This window comes from Thalassophryne amazonica, chromosome 18 (genome assembly GCF_902500255.1).
Source record: "Thalassophryne amazonica chromosome 18, fThaAma1.1, whole genome shotgun sequence".
Taxonomy (NCBI): domain Eukaryota; kingdom Metazoa; phylum Chordata; class Actinopteri; order Batrachoidiformes; family Batrachoididae; genus Thalassophryne; species Thalassophryne amazonica.
This window is the reverse complement of record NC_047120.1, coordinates 44,816,565-44,835,470: the sequence shown is the minus strand read 5'-3', so window position 1 is coordinate 44,835,470 and position 18,906 is coordinate 44,816,565. Positions and strand designations below refer to the sequence as shown.

The following is an 18,906-nucleotide window of genomic DNA, read 5'->3' as shown; positions in this document are numbered from 1 at the left end:
GTATTTGCCAGAGACTCGACCTTGTGACCAGACGGGTGAGATCGTCGTCTCGGGAGCCATCTCATCATCAGTGGATGCAGAGAACGTCCAGGGTTTGATGCACGGTCTGTGAAAGAGGAGGGGGTGAGGTCTCACGCTCGTCAGCACACTTCCTGAGGTACGTTAGATTTTGTGACTAACATTTATACAGTCAGTAAATGTGGTGTCCCTCACACCTTTTTATATTGAGCTGTATGTTAGTCATGTATCGGCTTCCACTGCAGTGGAGTTTTGTGAACTGGATGTTCCATGCCTGCAGGGTGGGAAGCTGATCAGTAATCAAGCCAGGAAGTGTTTGCTGTTTGTACACCTTTAAGTGTTCTCTCTGTGTGTAGAGTGTGGACTCACATAATGGTTCCTTCTTTCACAGACTCGGTTTGTTGCAGCCACCTGGGGGGTGTCGGCGGGGTCCTTGGGTCCAAACAGCTTCTGGCTCCGGACCGTTAGCGCTGCTGGGAGCGCACCACGCCAGACCGCACTTTCTTTTGTTATTTTTTGTATCACTGTTATGTATTAAATTCAGTTAGCCTTTGTACCGTGCTCTGCTTATTTCATACTGGGTCCTTCAAACGCTGGTCGGTTCTCCGAGCTGCGTCCGACACATAACAATTTTCTATTTATTTAAGGCATAACAGGTTAGGAAAACACACTGTGTACCCAGGAACAAAACACAAATAAAAATTTGTTACATAGTGTAATGAATGCTTTTACATTCTTTCAATGGAACAAATATTTAATTCGGTGAAAGCTGGAACGTACCATTCAACTAGGCTTTGCCTTGTTGAATGGAACATTCCATCTTTCACCTCATGAAATATTCATACCATTGAACTCATAAACATTCATTAGTTGTATATCAGCAAAATTTTAAACGCTCTCTTTTTTTGGAAGCAAATTTTTCAAACATTGTTCAGTTGTTCCATAATTTAGATTTTCATTTAATCCTAACTCTTTACCCTAATTCAAAACCTAACCTTAATCCCTCTACTCCTAGCCAATCCCATTATGAACGGAATCCAAACTCGCTGATCCAAATGTGGAGGTTGTACAGTAGGTTTAAGGAGGCAAACCCACAAGGTCATCGATGGTGACAGACCAGTTACCATAGATGCCACTACCTTTTTGAAAAAGATGTGTAGAACACGATGATGCCCACTCTTTATGTCTGTTGAGCCATTTCGCACTGCGTGTGACACGCCCACGTGATTGCAAGTGAAGTGCGAGGGGGCGTGGCAAGTAGCAGCTAATTTCCATTGTTTTTGTTTGTTTGTTTTTAAGGATGCAAAACACACACGTGCAAAAACAAGCAGTGATAACTCGATGAGTGAGCGATGAGAGAATACATGGCTTGAAATGTGTCAATGGTTTGACCTTGAGATTTGAAATCATTCTGTGGCATTACTGGAGATTATGTAGCACACTGGAGGCAAATACTGTATTTGTATAGATCAGACTTTTATAATAAAGCTAGTGTAATCAGTCACAAGCACCACCAAGACTTTCCTCATGAAATTAAAAGCATTAACGTACTTGTACGACAATAACTTGTTCTCTAAGCAACGCTAGTTTCGACCCAGTAACTCAAATGTCAAAACACACAGCAATAACTGTTGTTGGGGGGGGGGGAGAAAAAGCAATGTTTTTGTCGATAGTTCCCCTCTCCTATTGTATAATCTCATTTTGCCTGCTGGTAGGACCTACAGTTTTTCTTGCCGGGGGGAGAAAACCTCCTTTGATGTTAGCGCAGAGAGTCAGACAGGGAGGCAGACGTAGCATCAGAGGTGGAGGTTTTAGAAGTGGAATACCTGCTGCTGGCCTTGGACTTTGGGCAAATCCTCTTTCTGCTTTTGGGTTTTGGGCCTCTCCAGGCTGCCCTGCTGAAGATGTTTGAGCCTGGCTGCCACGGTGGGACCTCGGGTCGGCCCGGGAGAGTTACTGGCATTCTGTGGGAGGGAGTCAGGGCGAGGCAGTTAGCTACTTAATGATGATGGATGTTGAAATCCTGCATCATCAGCAGCACATCAACTCTGATTTTATTAGACCTTTATGAACAGATCAGATAGGTACATTCAACTTTTACTTTGAAAAGTAAAAAGTGATCCTTCAAAATTAATTTTTAAATTTATCTATCTATCTATCTATCTATCTATCTAGCTAGCTAGATAGGTAGATAGATCAATCAATCAATCAATCAATTTTTTTTATATAGCCCCAAACGACCCCCTGTGAGCAAGCACTTGGCTACAGTGGGAAGGAAAAACTCCCTTTTAACAGGAAGAAACCTCCAGCAGAACCAGGCTCAGGGAGGGGCAGTCTTCTGCTGGGACTGGTTTGGGCTGAGGGAGAGAACCAGGAAAAAGACATGCTGTGGAGGGGAGCAGAGATCGATCACTAATGATTAAATGCAGAGTGGTGCATACAGAGCAAAAAGAGAAAGAAACAGTGCATCATGGGAACCCCCCAGCAGTCTACGTCTATAGCAGCATAACTAAGGGATGGTTCAGGGTCACCTGATCCAGCCCTAACTATAAGCTTTAGCAAAAAGGAAAGTTTTAAGCCTAATCTTAAAAGTAGAGAGGGTGTCTGTCTCCCTGATCTGAATTGGGAGCTGGTTCCACAGGAGAGGAGCCTGAAAGCTGAAGGCTCTGCCTCCCATTCTACTCTTACAAACCCTAGGAACTACAAGTAAGCCTGCAGTCTGAGAGCGAAGCGCTCTATTGGGGTGATATGGTACTATGAGGTCCCTAAGATAAGATGGGACCTGATTATTCAAAACCTTATAAGTAAGAAGAAGAATTTTAAATTCTATTCTAGAATTAACAGGAAGCCAACGAAGAGGGATAGCTAGAATGCTATAGTCTGAGTCAGCTGAAAGGTAGTTGAAAAGTTTTAATAAAGGATTTGATTTTAAAAAATGTTATTAAATGAGAGTAAAACTAAATTCATAACCTTTGGTGGTGATAAAGATAATTATGAAAGCAGTTTAAAAATAAATGAGGTTGAAATTGAAAGAGTGTATGCAAGACAATTTTTAGAACTAGGTCATGAACTGTTTTGTAAATCTCATATAGACGACGTCAGCATCCCTGGTCCTTTGCGCGTGTACAGTGGTTCCGGTTGTGTGCTAACATGGACATTCGTTGTTGCCTTTGGTGTGATTTGTCCTGGGATTTGATTACAAAAATTTTAAAAAATAAATAAATGGAAAAAAATCTATCTATCTATATATATATGCACATAGGTGTAGGAGGTGGGGGGCAGGGGCTCGGCGAAATGTTCAAATTCGGGCAGATGGGCTGGGAAATTCGGGCATGGGCCATGTAAATGCTGAATACAGAATAGAATGACCTAAAATGTTGTCAGACTTATTTTTGCAATTAATGTAAACAATCAAACCACTATTTGGTCACCAATATAAATATAAATATGGGTATATAAATATATGGTAATTTAAAGAGTCATGGGGGTTTCTGAAATTTGGGCAAATTTGTTGTCACCCCCCCCCCCAAATAGACCCTAGCTCCTACGCCTATGTATATACATGATTAACATATGTCTGAAAGCCTTTGGTGATCACATTTTATGCTGGTTTGCATTTCTTTTCCTCGTGTGTGATGAGCTTTGACACCATTTTTTGGTGGGGATAATGAAAGGACCCTGAAAGACTCTATTAAATGCACTGTTTAAATGATCCAAATCCAATGACATAATTAATAATTAATAGGGATTTATTAAATTACACTTTATTGCATGTTGTACTCTTCATTAATTCTACCATATATGTCTCATTTTGTTGATGTGTGGGATAATAATTATGATGCAAACATCTATCCTTTTGCATAACTTCAATAATAGGTTTGGGAATTAAAATCAATGTTGAATACCAGGATTGTATGTATGCATTATTTATAAGGTCTCATACCTTGCTGCTGTATACTTGAAAATTTTGCAAATACTTTTTCTGAGTCAATAAGATTTTCTGTGTATCATTTCATAATGCATTGAGTAATTTTTGAGAAAATAATTATGAGAAATTACAGATATTATGTAACAACAGTAAACACAGGACATTGATAATTACATTCTGGACTCACATGCCATTCCAAATCATTATAGAAACTTTCCATAATTTATTACCACCCTTGAAAAATGTCAGGTACCGTTCTTATAAACACTACCCAATCTACAGCCTGTGAATCCCCAACGCATTAGTTCTTCATTATCATAATCGTTATCCACATTATTGTTATTATCATTGATGTTATCATTATCATTGATATCATTAATGTCATGTTAGCATAGTTATTATTATCAATGTTATCACTGGCATAATTATTGTTGTCGCCGTTGTTGTCATTTATTTAGGAATATGTACAAAACTAAATGAGTTAAACACCAGATTTAGTGAAAAAATGTTAATTAGTTTTTCAGCGATCCTGCTAAGGAAACAGACATGAGTAAAAATGTATCGTCTTAGGCAGAAGTGAAAAATAGTGCAATAAATATGTCAGTAAGTTTTGGAATGTCGTAATTTAACATTGCCTGTGAACATAATGTGCTCTGAAACACGTGACTTTCTAACACCACCGCTGTTATTTGAACAGCTACCTGCCATGCAATATTGTGCAATAATTCTAAGAAACAGAAACTCAGTAATATATGTCACTGGAGCTATAAAGTCTATGTTCACAGTTTGCAAGGAAAACATTAAATACATCATCTGCTCAGGCTCTGCATGTGCGCTGCCATCCATGCTGAGTGGCTCCAAATCACACAAGGTTTGCACAAGACAATTACAGCATTGTTAGCTGAGAAAACTCAACAAAAGGTTTTCAAACTGGCTTGTGCAAATATTATCTTGTGTACAATATTTGAAAAGGATAGAATTATTAAGAAGATCAGGAAACACAAGTAGCTCAGTACAGCATTTACACTGCAACCACGCTGTCAGCAAAGGAGTTTAACACCAGTGGGCAGATTGCATGTATGTTTTTTAAGTTCAGCTTCTACTTGCTGCAGTAATCTCTTTTAGCAGGAGCAGTACACTATAGTTTTTACACCGAATGCAAAAATTGGTACCACGTGGCATGGCGGTGGGACACATTTAACTAGTTGATTAACTGCTTGCCATATACCATTTCAAAGCATAAATGACTGACTGACTGAATGACTGGCCAATGGCAATGTGCTTCACTGGCAAAATATCAGGAAGAAGCATTTGAGTGTCTTAATTTGCCTGTAAACAGTACACAAATAAACTGCTTCCAGCAGTTAGCTTTGGTGTTAGAGTAACATTTCTCCAGGGTTTTTTTTTAAACATCTGCATTTGTTGTTTTTTTTTTAATCCTTTCAATGGTGGATTGACAGCTCTATATATTGAATTGACAATATCACCACGTACAGAGTGCTCCCCCCCCAAAAAAAACCCCCAGAACCCATAAAAATTGTAATTAATACTACAAAGGTCCAAAATTTCCTGAAATTTGCTGGACTTAAACATCAGTCTGTGTGCAATCATTCCCCAAAGTTTCAGTTATCTTGGTCGCTTTGCATAAAAGTCATGTTCTTTCAAAATTATGCCTCAAATGGTATGATTTGTTGGTGAAACAGGCCTCCAGGCTGTCTTTTCCAGTCTTTTCCTTGGTTCGCCAAGACATGTTGGGGAAGACGAGTGTTCATTTCCTTGGTTGACCAAGACATGTTGGGGATGAAGAGTGTTCATTTCCTTGGTTGACCAAGACATGTTGGGGAAGACGAGTGTTCATTTCCTTGGTTGACCAAGACATGTTGGGGAAGACGAGTGTTCATTTCCTTGGTTGACCAAGACATGTTGGGGATGACGAGTGTTCATTTCCTTGGTTGACCAAGACATGTTGGGGATGACGATTGTTAATTTCCTTGGTTGACCAAGACATGTTGGGGATGACGATTGTTCATTTCCTTGGTTGACCAAAACATGTTGAGGATGACGATTGTTCATTTCCTTGGTTGAGCAAGACATGTTGGGGATGACGATTGTTCATTTCCTTGGTTGACCAAGACATGTTTGGGATGACGATTGTTCATTTCCTTGGTTGACCAAGACATGTTTGGGATGACGATTGTTCATTTCCTTGGTTGACCAAGACATGTTGGGGATGACGATTGTTCATTTCCTTGGTTGACCAAGACATGTTGGGGGATGACGATTGTTCATTTCCTTGGTTGACCAAGACATGTTGGGGATGACGATTGTTCATTTCCTTGGTTGACCAAGACATGTTGGGAATGACGATTGTTCATTTCCTTGGTTGACCAAGACATGTTGGGGGATGACGATTGTTCATTTCCTTGGTTGACCAAGACATGTTGGGGATGACGATTGTTCATTTCCTTGGTTGACCAAGACATGTTGGGGGATGACGATTGTTCATTTCCTTGGCTGACCAAGACATGTTGGGGATAACGATTGTTCATTTCCTTGGTTGACCAAGGAAAAAACATTTTGCTTGGATTTCACCAACAAATCATACCACTTGGAGCATAATTTTGAAAGAACTTGACTTTCATGCAAAGTGACCAACACAGCTGAATCTTAGGGTAATGATCGAACACAGACTGAAACTTAAGTCCAGCAAATTTCAACAAATTTGCTGGACCTTTGTAGGATTTATTACGTTTTATGGGTTCTGTTTTTTTTTGGTCACCCTGTAAAATAGCCAATTCAAAATAAATCAGTTAAAAATCATTGGGATTAAATGTCATCTTGGTGTCACTCTTAATGTCTTCATGCCCAAGGGCACTAATCCCTAGTTTGGTTTTTTATTGTGCACCTCCACAATGCCTGCTGCAATCCTTGATGCAAGACTGTTGCAAGTTGCAATCTACGTAGACATTAAATTTTACTGTAATATGTGAGCACAGCTCCGCACTTAATTTTTTTTTTAATTTAACAGTAATCTATCATAAATTTGGTTGTCTATTAGTAGTTATTCAGACTTTTGATTCAGTGTTACAGCAGCAGGAAAACAGGAAACACACAGCAAAGGGGCAGTGAGTAGAAATATAAAGGCAGGCCACAGGCAACACAGAGGCTCTCATAGACTCAGAATTTTTACCTTTCTGACAAAGGACACAAAGGTGTGGGGTCGGGCCCAGGTATGGTGCTGTCTCGTATATTACAAGGGGAATCGTTTACAGGCGTTCTCTGAAATATCTGTGATCCGTGGTTGTTGTATGTGAGATTGTGGTGGAAATGACATAAAAATAACGATTGACAATTTTATATCATCTGAGTGTAATTGTGAGCACTTAATAATATGATTATCCAAACTGTCATACCTCGAGCTCAGCAATAATCTTCTCTTCATCGTTGTCATCCTGAACACCTGATGCCGCAATGACAGGTGGCGTCGAAGCAGGTCGAGGGGTGTCAGACGCAGTCCGCCTCAGTCTGACCAGAGTTTTAGGGATGTCGCCATCCTCTTCAATCTTGACAACAAAATATAAACCAAACCAGTGGTTTGACTCTGCTCCATTAATGGAGAGTTACACCAAAGTTCACATTTCACAGTTCTTAGTTTAAACTTCTATCCCAAGCCAGAGCCTATCTGCCAGAAGGATGTTACAATTTTGCTTCCGCTCATGATATGGCAGTGATTTGGTGGAGTTGGTGGTGGACCAAGAATGTTGTGGAGAAAAATTTCCAGTATGTTGCTGGGGAACAGTAAGTATCAAAAAAGGTGTTTTCAAAACTTAAAGTCCAGAACGAGAGCCGTACCAAGGTTTGTGTTTGTATATTTTTGGTTGGGTTACTTTGATTTCCCATTGCAATGTCGCTGTGAGATTAAATAACTTTTCATGCTGTACTTAGATCCTGACATAAACTGAGAACAGTGAATGAATGGATTCCTTTTGTTGCAACGACACTATTATTGTTGTGGTATTTTTATTTTTATTTTTATTTTTTTACCAGCACCACTTTTCAAAAATCACACATTTTTAACTTTTACTGCCTTTCACAGAGACAAGTACAAGACCAAAGTCATTTTTCTTTAAATTATTGTGCATTTCCATTTTTCTTCTAATGTTTAATGGGCGATGAAGACCTGCCTCAACTTCCTGTAATTGGTCTGAAGGTCTGAACTATCCAAAAAGTGTTTTCACACTGCAAACACACCAAACCATGGTTCAGTTTGATAAGGGGTGACACCACCTGTTCAGGACAGATTTTGGTTCTTTGGTCTGGACTGTGGTCCAAGGCAGCTTTCACAGGTTTGGACCAAACTGAAAAGTCCGAAAGTCTTGCCCAAACAAGGTCGGTGTGAAAGCACTCTTAGACACTATCCAGGACGAAACAAGGAGCATCCAAGAGTACATCAAGAAGCTGGCCCCCAGAGCCAAAGGACCATGTGAGGAGATGTCATGGAAGACTATCTCCATGAGATGGTGACTGGCTGACATCCAGAAATCCCATCAATGGCTACAAAAGGCTTGGCTGAAGGACAGCACAGAGGCTCTGAACATGTCAGCACAAGACCAAGCCCTGAGCACCACATCCATAGAGACAGTGGTCTACTATAGCAGGCAGGACCAAAGAGGCCTGTTGTGCAAAGATTCCCCTGATACAGTCCAGTGCATAGTGGCAGGGTGCAAGATGCATGCTGGGACAGCATAGACTGAGAGGCGCATCTGTGCCAAATCCAGACTAGAAGTCCAAGTGAGGAACACCATCAAACACCAGCAGCAGAAGAAGTCCTACGAAGGCCTTCAGGTCCATTGGTGTTTGTGTTTATACACAGATTCTCAGGTATAAGCACTGGATAGTGTACACATAGATTGTGTACATGTTTGTGTAGGTCAACGATCTTGTGACCAATTGAAAGGTGATCTACTTTATGCCTTCATATTTGTGACAAACAGTAACAATTGGTGTGTAGAGCTTCAAAGCTTTTTAGGTGCTCCTGATTGTCACCTTCAGAGGTTTTGTGATGACGATGACTTCTCCAGTGCGGTTCGTGGTGAGGCCATGTGCCGACGGGAAGCTTCGTCGAGGTGGCGGCGGAGGTGGAGACTTGGAGGGCTTCTCTGTACGGTACTTGGCCACGTTCAGGTCCACTGTAAACGCAGAACAATACTTCAGGCCACAGCTTTTTCTCTTAGGATTTCAAACGCTGGGGAAATATTTCATTTAACAAATCTCTTTTTATCAAAACTTTTAGATTTTTCTCTATTGTTGTACATTTTGACATATTTTAAAGTATATGATGACAAATGTAGCCCCAGCCTTTGCAGCAATATGGTGAATTATTTTTGAAATGAAAATATTTATTGGAAAATTTTGGAAAATTGGAATATTGGAAAAACCTATAAATGTGAGTGAATAGATCAAATCGAACTGAATGATTCCCCATCCGGTTTGTTAACACGATACACCCAAATCAAGAACTACTAACATCTTGCAAGTCTTGAAATTAAAATGGCACATAATGAGGATAAACTGATGAGAATTTAGCAAACTTTGACGCATCAGATCAAACCAAATTTGATTTGCTTGTGTAATATCCCACAGACCTGCCTGCCACCTGCTGAACACTGTCACCTTCTGGATGGGTGATGGATGCTAGATGGAATTAGGAGCAGGTGTGGCTGAATTTACATATATGTTGAAATGGGCTTGTCAGTTTGTTTCATTTGCAAAGCCTAGGGCTGGTGGCCACGAATGGCGCCACAAGTTGTTTAATCACTTAATTTAATTATTTAATTTAAGATATATCACAATGTATTAATATAATAATAATGGTAACATATAACACTAATAATAGCAACAATAATAATTCGTTCATTTATATTACACATTGAAATCAATAATTCAAAGTGATTTCAATAAAAACCATCAAAACAAAAAGCATAAATATTATGTAGACAAGAAAAATGAGGACACATACAGTAACAACATAAATTAAAAAAATCTCTACACCAAAATTATATGAACCAAATAAAAATCTATTCAATTATATAATAATAATAATAATAATAATAATAATAATAATAATAATAATAATATATTAAATAAAATAAGATACTGCAATATATTTTAGTTAATTAAAATACTAATTATTATAATTACTTATACTACATTTAAAACTTATTAAAATCAGGTGAATTCAATGTACTTAAAATGGGTAATCTTAAATCATTTTTGTGATATGTGTGGCCATGAAATAGACATTTATAAAAGCCAAATGCTTTAAAAAAAATTATTCTTTATTTATTCATGAGTAATTTATTTCTGTGTTCTATACATTGTTGGGCATTGTTTAATTATATGATTGCTCTGCCATTTTTGCAGTCCACATTTTACACAGATATCAATATATCACATATATATATATATATATATATGTGTGTGTGTGTATTTTCTGGTGTTTTATACTCACCTGACCCACGATGCATGCCAGCCCCTTCCATACTGTTCAACTTTTGGGCAACCAACTGCACTTTGCCGGGCTGCTGCTCCCCGCCCTGTGTGGCGGTCGTCGCGGCAGCATTGCTGGCGGTGGCGGAGTTCCCGGCTGCAGGAGAAGTCGCTGTGGTCAAGGTTATTGGGAGGGTGATCTGGGGCTTGGGGGGAACTGCCGGCTTGTTGATATGCCTGGCAGCGAAGTCAAGGTCTGGGATGGCCTTCATCAGCTCAGCCTGAGTTTCTTCCAGCAAACGATTGATGTCCTGGGCGCTGAACTGGGTCAAGCTGGCCCGTTTCTCCTCCCAGTCCCTTTCTGCTGCCTGACATATAGAAACAGACAAGTAATGTTTCATGAGATGAAAACAGACATGGGCACAGAGAAGAAAAGCGTCCTTAATAAGACACATGCGCACTGTATTGTTCTAACGTCACATGGATAAATAAATGGACTGATCAGAGCCGTGTGGCTGGTGTGCATGTGATGTCAATAACAAATATCCTTCCTTCTCTACTCTGACCGTTGACACAACACAGCACGGATTTGTCTAAATCAGCTGTTTACCAGTCTGACTTCAGCTGACACCGACTTATCGGCAGGACGTCGACTTGGCAGGTCATCAAGAACCCGACTTCTGAAGCTCACTGACGGTTGCATGTCCTGCTCAGGCCCAGAAGAGTCTGCGTCACCCGCTGATATGGGCACCCAGTTCGCCAGACTAGAGCTGGTGCTTAGATCACTGAGACTGAGAGGAGGACTGTTCAGGATGTCCAGGTCAGAACTGCGGTTCATGTCCTCTGTCCTCTTTTGGGCTTGACTGGAGAGGTCTTCAGGACTCTTCCAAACACCCTCTGTGACTTTTCTGTACATGCATGGGAGAATAAAATACACAAGAATATAGATACATATGACAATAAGATTGATATACATGTTATATCGATAGTCAGAATGAAAAAAAGCACCGAAATCCAGCCCTTATTAATGGCGCCTTATTGGACAAATGGACATTTTGGATTTGTATCATTTAATTAGTAAATCTTGAAGCATAAATATTAAGTACACTTTGAGCTAATATTGCAAAGACAAACTCTTCAAAGGCACAAATATGACAAACCTGTTAAAGCAGTTTATGGTTTTATTAATACTATAATGTAATGACTGACTGATTTCAAAATAGTACTTAATATTGCTTTAAGTAATGTAACTATTTGCTTGATAAAATATGTAAACTTAACACAATGCTAAAATACCCTCGGTATATGTATGTATGAGCATTGTGTTCTTTATAATGTGCAGTTTAATTAATTATTAAGATCCCATTGTTTTACATGTTCAAATCAAATGCTCATTTGTTCATGTTGTGCAAATCAAGGAATATTTGTAGATCACCCTCTGAGCATTTGCAGTTATTAAGGAGACAAATTTAACTCCACAGAAAGTTAGCTTTGATTTAGCGAAAGTTAGTGTGCAAGTTAATGTCTGCAAAATGTCTTGTAAATGACTCTGGTGGTATTATCAGGTTGCAAAAACAGCATTTTCAGTTTTAGTTTAGTGTTTACTTCTCACTAGCTTTTACATAATATACCAGAAAAGAAGCGGTTAGCAAGTAGCTACACCAGGAAGTGACGTAACCATGCTAACCTCAGCTAAATGTCTTGTAAAGTTCAGAAGTGCTATGTTCCAAAAACATTGTTTTCAGTTCTAGAAGTGTATATTTCTCGTTAGATTTTACATAACATATGAGAAACATGTATATAAACATACAAAATGAAGCAGTTTTGAAGAGACAAGCGACTGACGTGACAGTGCAGCTCTACTCTGATTGGCTGTCACCCGCGTCACTCAAAAACAAAACAGACCAGATTGAAACAGAAAGTGACTTTTTCACCTCTTAAAATACATCAAGGTTAACTGTCTTTGAACTAGTCCAAGGTCTATGTCCCAAGAATGTTCCCTGGGAATTTCAAGAGTTTGGCAGTAACAGAACGGGAATTATGCAGAGCAGAGACAGACGGACAAACAGACGGATGGATGGACAGATGGACGAAAAGCCTTCGCAATACCTGCTAGCCATATTTGATGGCCTCAGGTAAAAATAAATGGGATTCATATTGCAACCTAATTTCATGTCAGTTTGTGATGGCATCACAAAAATCTACATAATCTACTAGCTCCTGATACCGTCACAAAATCATACATTTTCGTGACAGTATCATGAAACAATTTTGTGACGTATCTTAAAATTTGGGGAGACGTGGGTGGGTGATACAGTTAGGGTTAGTTAGTTAAAAATAGTAAATATGGTTAAAAATAGTGAACTCAGTGTGACTGCGTCAGAAAAGGCAATACATTTTGTGATGTATCGTGAGAGAAAAAAGCGTGAGACTGGACTGCACATTATGTATGTTATGCTAAGGGGCTGAGCGAACCCCAAACTTTGAAAATATTAAAGATTTAAGTATTCAGGAACTCAACATTTCAAACTTTGCCGAAGTGAGCATGACGCCACGTTCTGTTACATGCACCTCTACACATCATATCCATGTCAACACAGGAGAGCTGCAAAGAGGATACGATGTTAGTCACGTTTATGAAGAATAATTATCGAAACTGTGTCACCCCCAATTTTTTTTTAAATTTCTCCAGTACCAGTATTATATGAATAAAGCTGCTGTCCGTCACTATCTTGAGCAATTCTCATTTATTTTGCTTTGCCACATCATAGAATCTACATCTACAGTCTATACAACTTTTTCAAATCACTTCCCGACAAAATGTGCTGTTTTTTTTATATTCATGTGTAAGCTTGTGCAGAAAACGTGAGGTAACATTCGCTAAATTTCAAACACTCATGTGCCACTTTGACATTATGACTTTCACAGTAATGGTTTTTGCTTTAAAATTAATATGGTTTTATTAGTACACACAGGCAGGTAAATGAGCTATCGGCAGTAGCTTTACACATTTAACTATAATACCTGCAGCAATTGACGGTTTTAGAGTATCCCAGAATCCTTTGTGCGCTGGGAAGGAAGGCTTGATAATGACTCAGCTTAATGCTAACTTTAACATTGAAAATGCCATAGACATGCTAACTCTTTAGCATCAGTCCCGTTGTTAAGTTATAAAATACATCCATCAACTGTTTCAGAAGACCATAACAGGTCAATTTAACAAAAAAAAGGTAAATATTACTCACAGACATATGTTCTTTAGGGTTTTAGTGGGGAAAAATTAAGATAAAGCGAAATAAAACAAAGAACCAATGAAGCAGCAGATCGAAGCACTGCTTCATTGGTTCAAGGTTCAAAGCAAAGCCGCGCTGCAGAAACAGTTGATTATACTCGTACAGACCCGCTGCAGGGTCTGTAATCAATGTAGAGAAATGATCATTTTCCTGACAAACACCCCCAAAAACAACAGCCACTCTGAAGGACCGATAAAGGAATCGTTAAGCAAAAAGGCCATTGATTTCTTAAGGATACACGAAAAGAACCGATTCCCGACACACAACCCTAACAGCAAAACTCACATTAAAGACTCACGATTATCTTAGTTAAACACCTAAATACATATTTTGGTTGAATTCACTTCTACAACGACGCAAACGGTTGTTTACACTGACAACGAAATCTGGGCCTCCCCAGCGAGAACTTGATTACGCGCGAGATTTGAAACCGTAAAGGCGTCAATACAGACAGACAGAATGGTGCTACATAGCCAGATGGGAAATTCATGTTTAAACACACAATTATACAGAACGAGGAGTCTTGAAGCTGGCTTAAAAAACAATCAAAACACAAGCTGGGTTACAAAACCTCTGAAGGAGGAGAAAACGTGTGTGTACAGAGGCTGATCTGGAATAACAAGAAGGTATAAACTAAGCAAACAGAGGAAGGGTGCCGAGTGTTTGATGTGTATACCTGCGTAGTGTGCTAAGCGCATCGGTCATGGTGTTACAACGCTTCAACAGGGCCTCCAGCCGGTGAGGTTCCTCTTTCAAGAACTTAACAGCCTCCACCTCCACCCTCAACACCACTCGCATCTTACTCTGCAGGCTGGGGAACTGGTCTGGATGGGAGGGAGGGGGGAGATATGTGAGGAAAGGTGGCGAGGAAGGCAAGAGACACAAACAGGATTCAGAGTGGCCACTGGCGGAGCAACAGGGTGTGAAACAGATGGGAGAAGAGAGAAAGCCTTGTGGCAAAGGATGCCTGAACGTTGATGTGTGGAAGATCGGAGGTGGAGGCTGGAGGAGGGAGTGAGAGGGAGGGGAATTGACAGGGAAAAATATAAAAGGAAGACCAGGGTGCTGTTTGTGTCGCAGCACGTACGGCATGAAAGCATGAAAAGCAAACAGTCTGTGCATTTATGTGAAAAATATCTTACTATGTAGACACATTGCTACTATAAAATCAAGATTAATGAATACTTATTATTTAGAAAGCATTAAGAGATGTTTGATGGTTGGTGCCATGTGTGGTCATAGGACCAAATCTGTGCATTTAGGGCCCTATTTTAACAATGTAAAACTGTGAACTCATAGAAAGCAGTGTCTTTTTTTAAAAATCCTCCACTCCATGAAACAAAGTGCAGAGGATATAAAGGTCTTTGACCCAAAATGTAGCTGAACTAGAATCAACATGCAGCAGGTCTGGCTTTTTAAGGGAGGTAGGGAGGAGGGACCAAAGTGAAGTTGGGGTTTTAGCACATGGCAACTTCCCATCCTAAAAAATGAAAGTGACTTGGAAGTGCCAAAACCTGCAGTTCTTTGAGTGACCACTTGAGGCTTGCTCCAAAAGTGAGTTTTGCCTCACAGAAGACCATGTTCTTTAGTTTTATAGCAAAAAAACAAACACGTTTATAGCCTTAAACAAAAAACAGTATTGGGCGCTATACGAGGTCTGTTAGAAAACTATCCGACCTTTTTATTTTTTTTAAAAAACTATATGGATTTGAATCGTGTGCTTGCATCAGCCAAGCCTGAACCTTCGTGCACATGCGTGAGTTTTTTCACGCCTGTCGGTTGCGTCATTCGCCTGTGGGCAGGCTTTGAGTGAGCACTGGTCCACCTCCTGTGTCGGATTTTTATTGTCAGGAAAATGGCTGAGCGATTGGAGCAGCGCTGAATCAAATTTTTCCAGAAACTGTGACAGACAGCCAGGTGGAAACCATTCGGAAGATTCAGACGGCTTTCGGTGAAGATACTCTGGGCGTCACACAGATTAAGGATCATTACAACTGGATTAAAGACGGCCCACAGCGGCGCAGGGCGCGCCGCGCTCCGAGCGGCCATCGACAGGCTGAAACGACCAGATCATTTCCAAAGTGAAGGCTGTGTTGATCCGGGACGTGGTCTGACTACCAGAGAAATTGTGGAAGAGGTGTACATCAGCACTTTTGCGGCACATTCCACTGTTACAGGAGATTTTGTAATGAAAGACGTGCGGAGGAATTGGCGCGTCGGGAAGGAGCCGCTCATGGCGCACAACAAAAAGCACGTCCGTGTTGGAAACCATTCGGAAGATTCAGACGGCTTTCGGTGGCTTTTCAGTCGAGTGAGTATCCGAGAAATTGTGTAACAGCTGGGCATGTCACAACTTTCCCTGTGAGACTTCCAACACGGACGTGCTTTTTGTTGTGCGCCATGAGCGGCTCCGTCCCGACGTGCGAATTCCTCCGCAACCGACAGGCGTGAAAAAACTCACGCATGCGCACGAAGGTTCAAGCTTGGCTGATGCAAGCGCACATGATTCAAATCCATATAGTTTTTTAAAAAAATAAAAAGGTCGGATAGTTTTCTAACAGACCTCGTAGCTCGTTTGATTGTTCATAAGTGTAAAGAGTGGGAGTTTTTCAGGGGAATTTTATAATTTTTATATACTGTAACTCATCCATTTAAGACATTTTAAACCATAAAGTTATGGAGAATTAGGGCTGTGGCTGCTTTGAGTGCCAGCTAGTGTGCCAGGTCGAGGGCTCCATTAGCACAGACTGCTAGCAGTGGATGCTAGCTGTGTTGACTTGTCCTTTCTGAGCATTTTATTACAAATATCTGAGATAAGGTGGACTGCTGTGTGGTTAATTGTGCTAATGTACCGTCAAAAACATGTATGTGCTAGTATTTCCGTTGAATGAGATTTTAACATGAATTAACTTGTACATTAGTGCCACTAGCACTAATTAGCAGTATTGACAACATGGTGATAGCTAAGGTGATAGTGCCACAGTTATAGAGGAAATACGAGGTCTGTCCATAAAGTATAGGTCCTTTTTATTTTTTTCAAAAACTATATGGATTTCATTCATATGTTTTTACGTCAGACATGCTTGAACCCTCGTGCGCATGCGTGAGTTTTTCCACGCCTGTCGGTGATGTCATTCGCCTGTGAGCACTCCTTGTGGGAGGAGTCGTCCAGCCCCTCGTCGGAATTCCTTTGTCTGAGAAGTTGCTGAGAGACTGGTGCTTTGTTTGATCAAAAATTTTTTCTAAACCTGTGAGACACATCGAAGTGGACATGGTTCGAAAAATTAAGCTGGTTTTCAGTGAAAATTTTAACGGCTGATGAGAGATTTTGAGGTGACACTGTCGCTTTAAGGACTTTTCACGGAGCGAGACGTCGCTCAGCACTCTCAGGCGGCGTTGTCAGCCTGTTTCAAGCTTAAAACCTCCACATTTCAGGCTCTATTGATCCAGGACGTCGTGAGAGAACAGAGAAGTTTCAGAAGAAGTCGGTTTCAGCATTTTATCCGGATATTCCACTGTTAAAGGAGATTTTGTTTAATGAAAGACGTGTGGACGGGTCCGCGCATCGGGACGCAGCCGCCGCGACGCTCCGCCACAGGAAAAACACCTCTGTTGGAAGCCTTAAGGACAAGTTGGAACATGTCCAGCTGTTAAACAATTTCTCATATACTCACTCCACTGAAAGCCATCAAAAGCCGCCTGGATTTTACAAATGGTTATCAACACGGAGGTGTTTTTCCTGTGCCGCCGCGCTGTCTCTCAGCAACTTCTCAGACAAAGGAATTCCGACGAGGGGCTGGACGACTCCTCCCACAAGGAGTGCTCACAGACGAATGACGTCACCGACAGGCGTGGAAAAACTCACGCATGCGCACGAGGGTTCATGCATGTCTGACGTAAAAACATATGAATGAAATCCATATAGTTTTTGAAAAAAATAAAAAGGACCTATACTTTATGGACAGCCCTCGTATATTAGTAGTAGCTTTTAGTAGCCACAACCAAGCCACCTGTTATGAAAAACACCACCCAGTGCACAAAAATATACATTAATCAATCATCCAAACTGAGGTGACACTGTTAGCCTTAGCTAGCTTGGTAACTTTGAGAAAGGTGGCCATGTTTGGGCTTCAATTGCCTCCCTCAGATGACTCCTATCGGTGATTTTATGGAGGGTTTGTCCAGTAAATGTACAGTCTCTGGGTTTTAGTGCTACTTGATGGTGCTTTAGTAAATCTTGTGGTACTAATTCACTTATAGAGCTTATAATAACCGGTAGCAGTTGTTTAAAGTCCAACGTCTCTGAACTTTCATCAATGAATGTGAGTAACACCAAACATTGGACATGTTCCTTTCCTGAAAAATGGCAAATTTAATTATACCATATTCCTCTGCATTTGCTACATGACTTTGAAAGAAAGAGCAGCCTCTTTAAATATTAAAAATAGATCCAAAGAACGTCTGAATTGCAAAGAACGTCTGAATTGCAAAGAATGTCTGAATTGCTCATCAACATTCATGACAGACAGTAGATATAAGCAGGGCAAAGTTACAGGACAGGGGGCTAAAACTGAAACTTCATGAATATTAATCAAACTCATGCAAAACTCATAAATATTCATCTGTGAATTTATATACCATCACCTGGACATATGAGTTGTGTATGAAATAATTACCAATTTGTCAGCTCATGGATGACAATATATTCACCTTCAACCAATTTTCAGCGTTACAACTCTACATGGAAAGTTTCTGAAGAAAGATGACAAGTTTGAAAATGGCACGGGTGCAACAGAATCTATGCTGCCACTAACATAGCAACTACTTTTTGGTGAATATACACTCACTGGCCACTTTATTAGGTACAACTTGCTAATATCAGGTTGGACCCCCTTTTGTCTTCAGAACTGCCTTAATTTTTTGTGGCATAGATTCAACAAGGTGTTGGAAACATTCCTCAGAGATGTTGGTCCATATTGACATGATAGCATCACACAGCCACCCATTCAACCAGTCTGCCCATTCTCCTCTGACCTCTGACATCAACAAGGCATTTTCATCCACATAATTGCCATTCGCTGGATCTCTTTTTTGGACCATTCTGTGTAAACCCAAGAGATGGTTGTGCCTGAAAATCCCAGTAGATCAGCAGTTTCTGAAATACTCAGACTTGTGTGA

The 18,906-nt window shown here is 40.3% G+C and overlaps 1 protein-coding gene across 1 annotated transcript in view; it reads right to left on the bottom strand.

The window, feature by feature from the left end:
• Positions 1-1,264: 1,264 nt before the first annotated feature.
• zgc:114120 (uncharacterized protein LOC619267 homolog) overlaps positions 1,265-18,906 on the bottom strand; it is a 238,363-nt gene continuing 220,721 nt past the window's right edge. The window contains 7 exon segments of the mRNA XM_034193528.1: positions 1,265-2,016; positions 7,146-7,234; positions 7,360-7,509; positions 8,993-9,135; positions 10,458-10,803; positions 11,046-11,343; positions 14,405-14,552. Coding sequence (XP_034049419.1) covers positions 1,830-2,016; positions 7,146-7,234; positions 7,360-7,509; positions 8,993-9,135; positions 10,458-10,803; positions 11,046-11,343; positions 14,405-14,552 — 1,361 coding nt within the window. The 3' untranslated portion in view covers positions 1,265-1,829.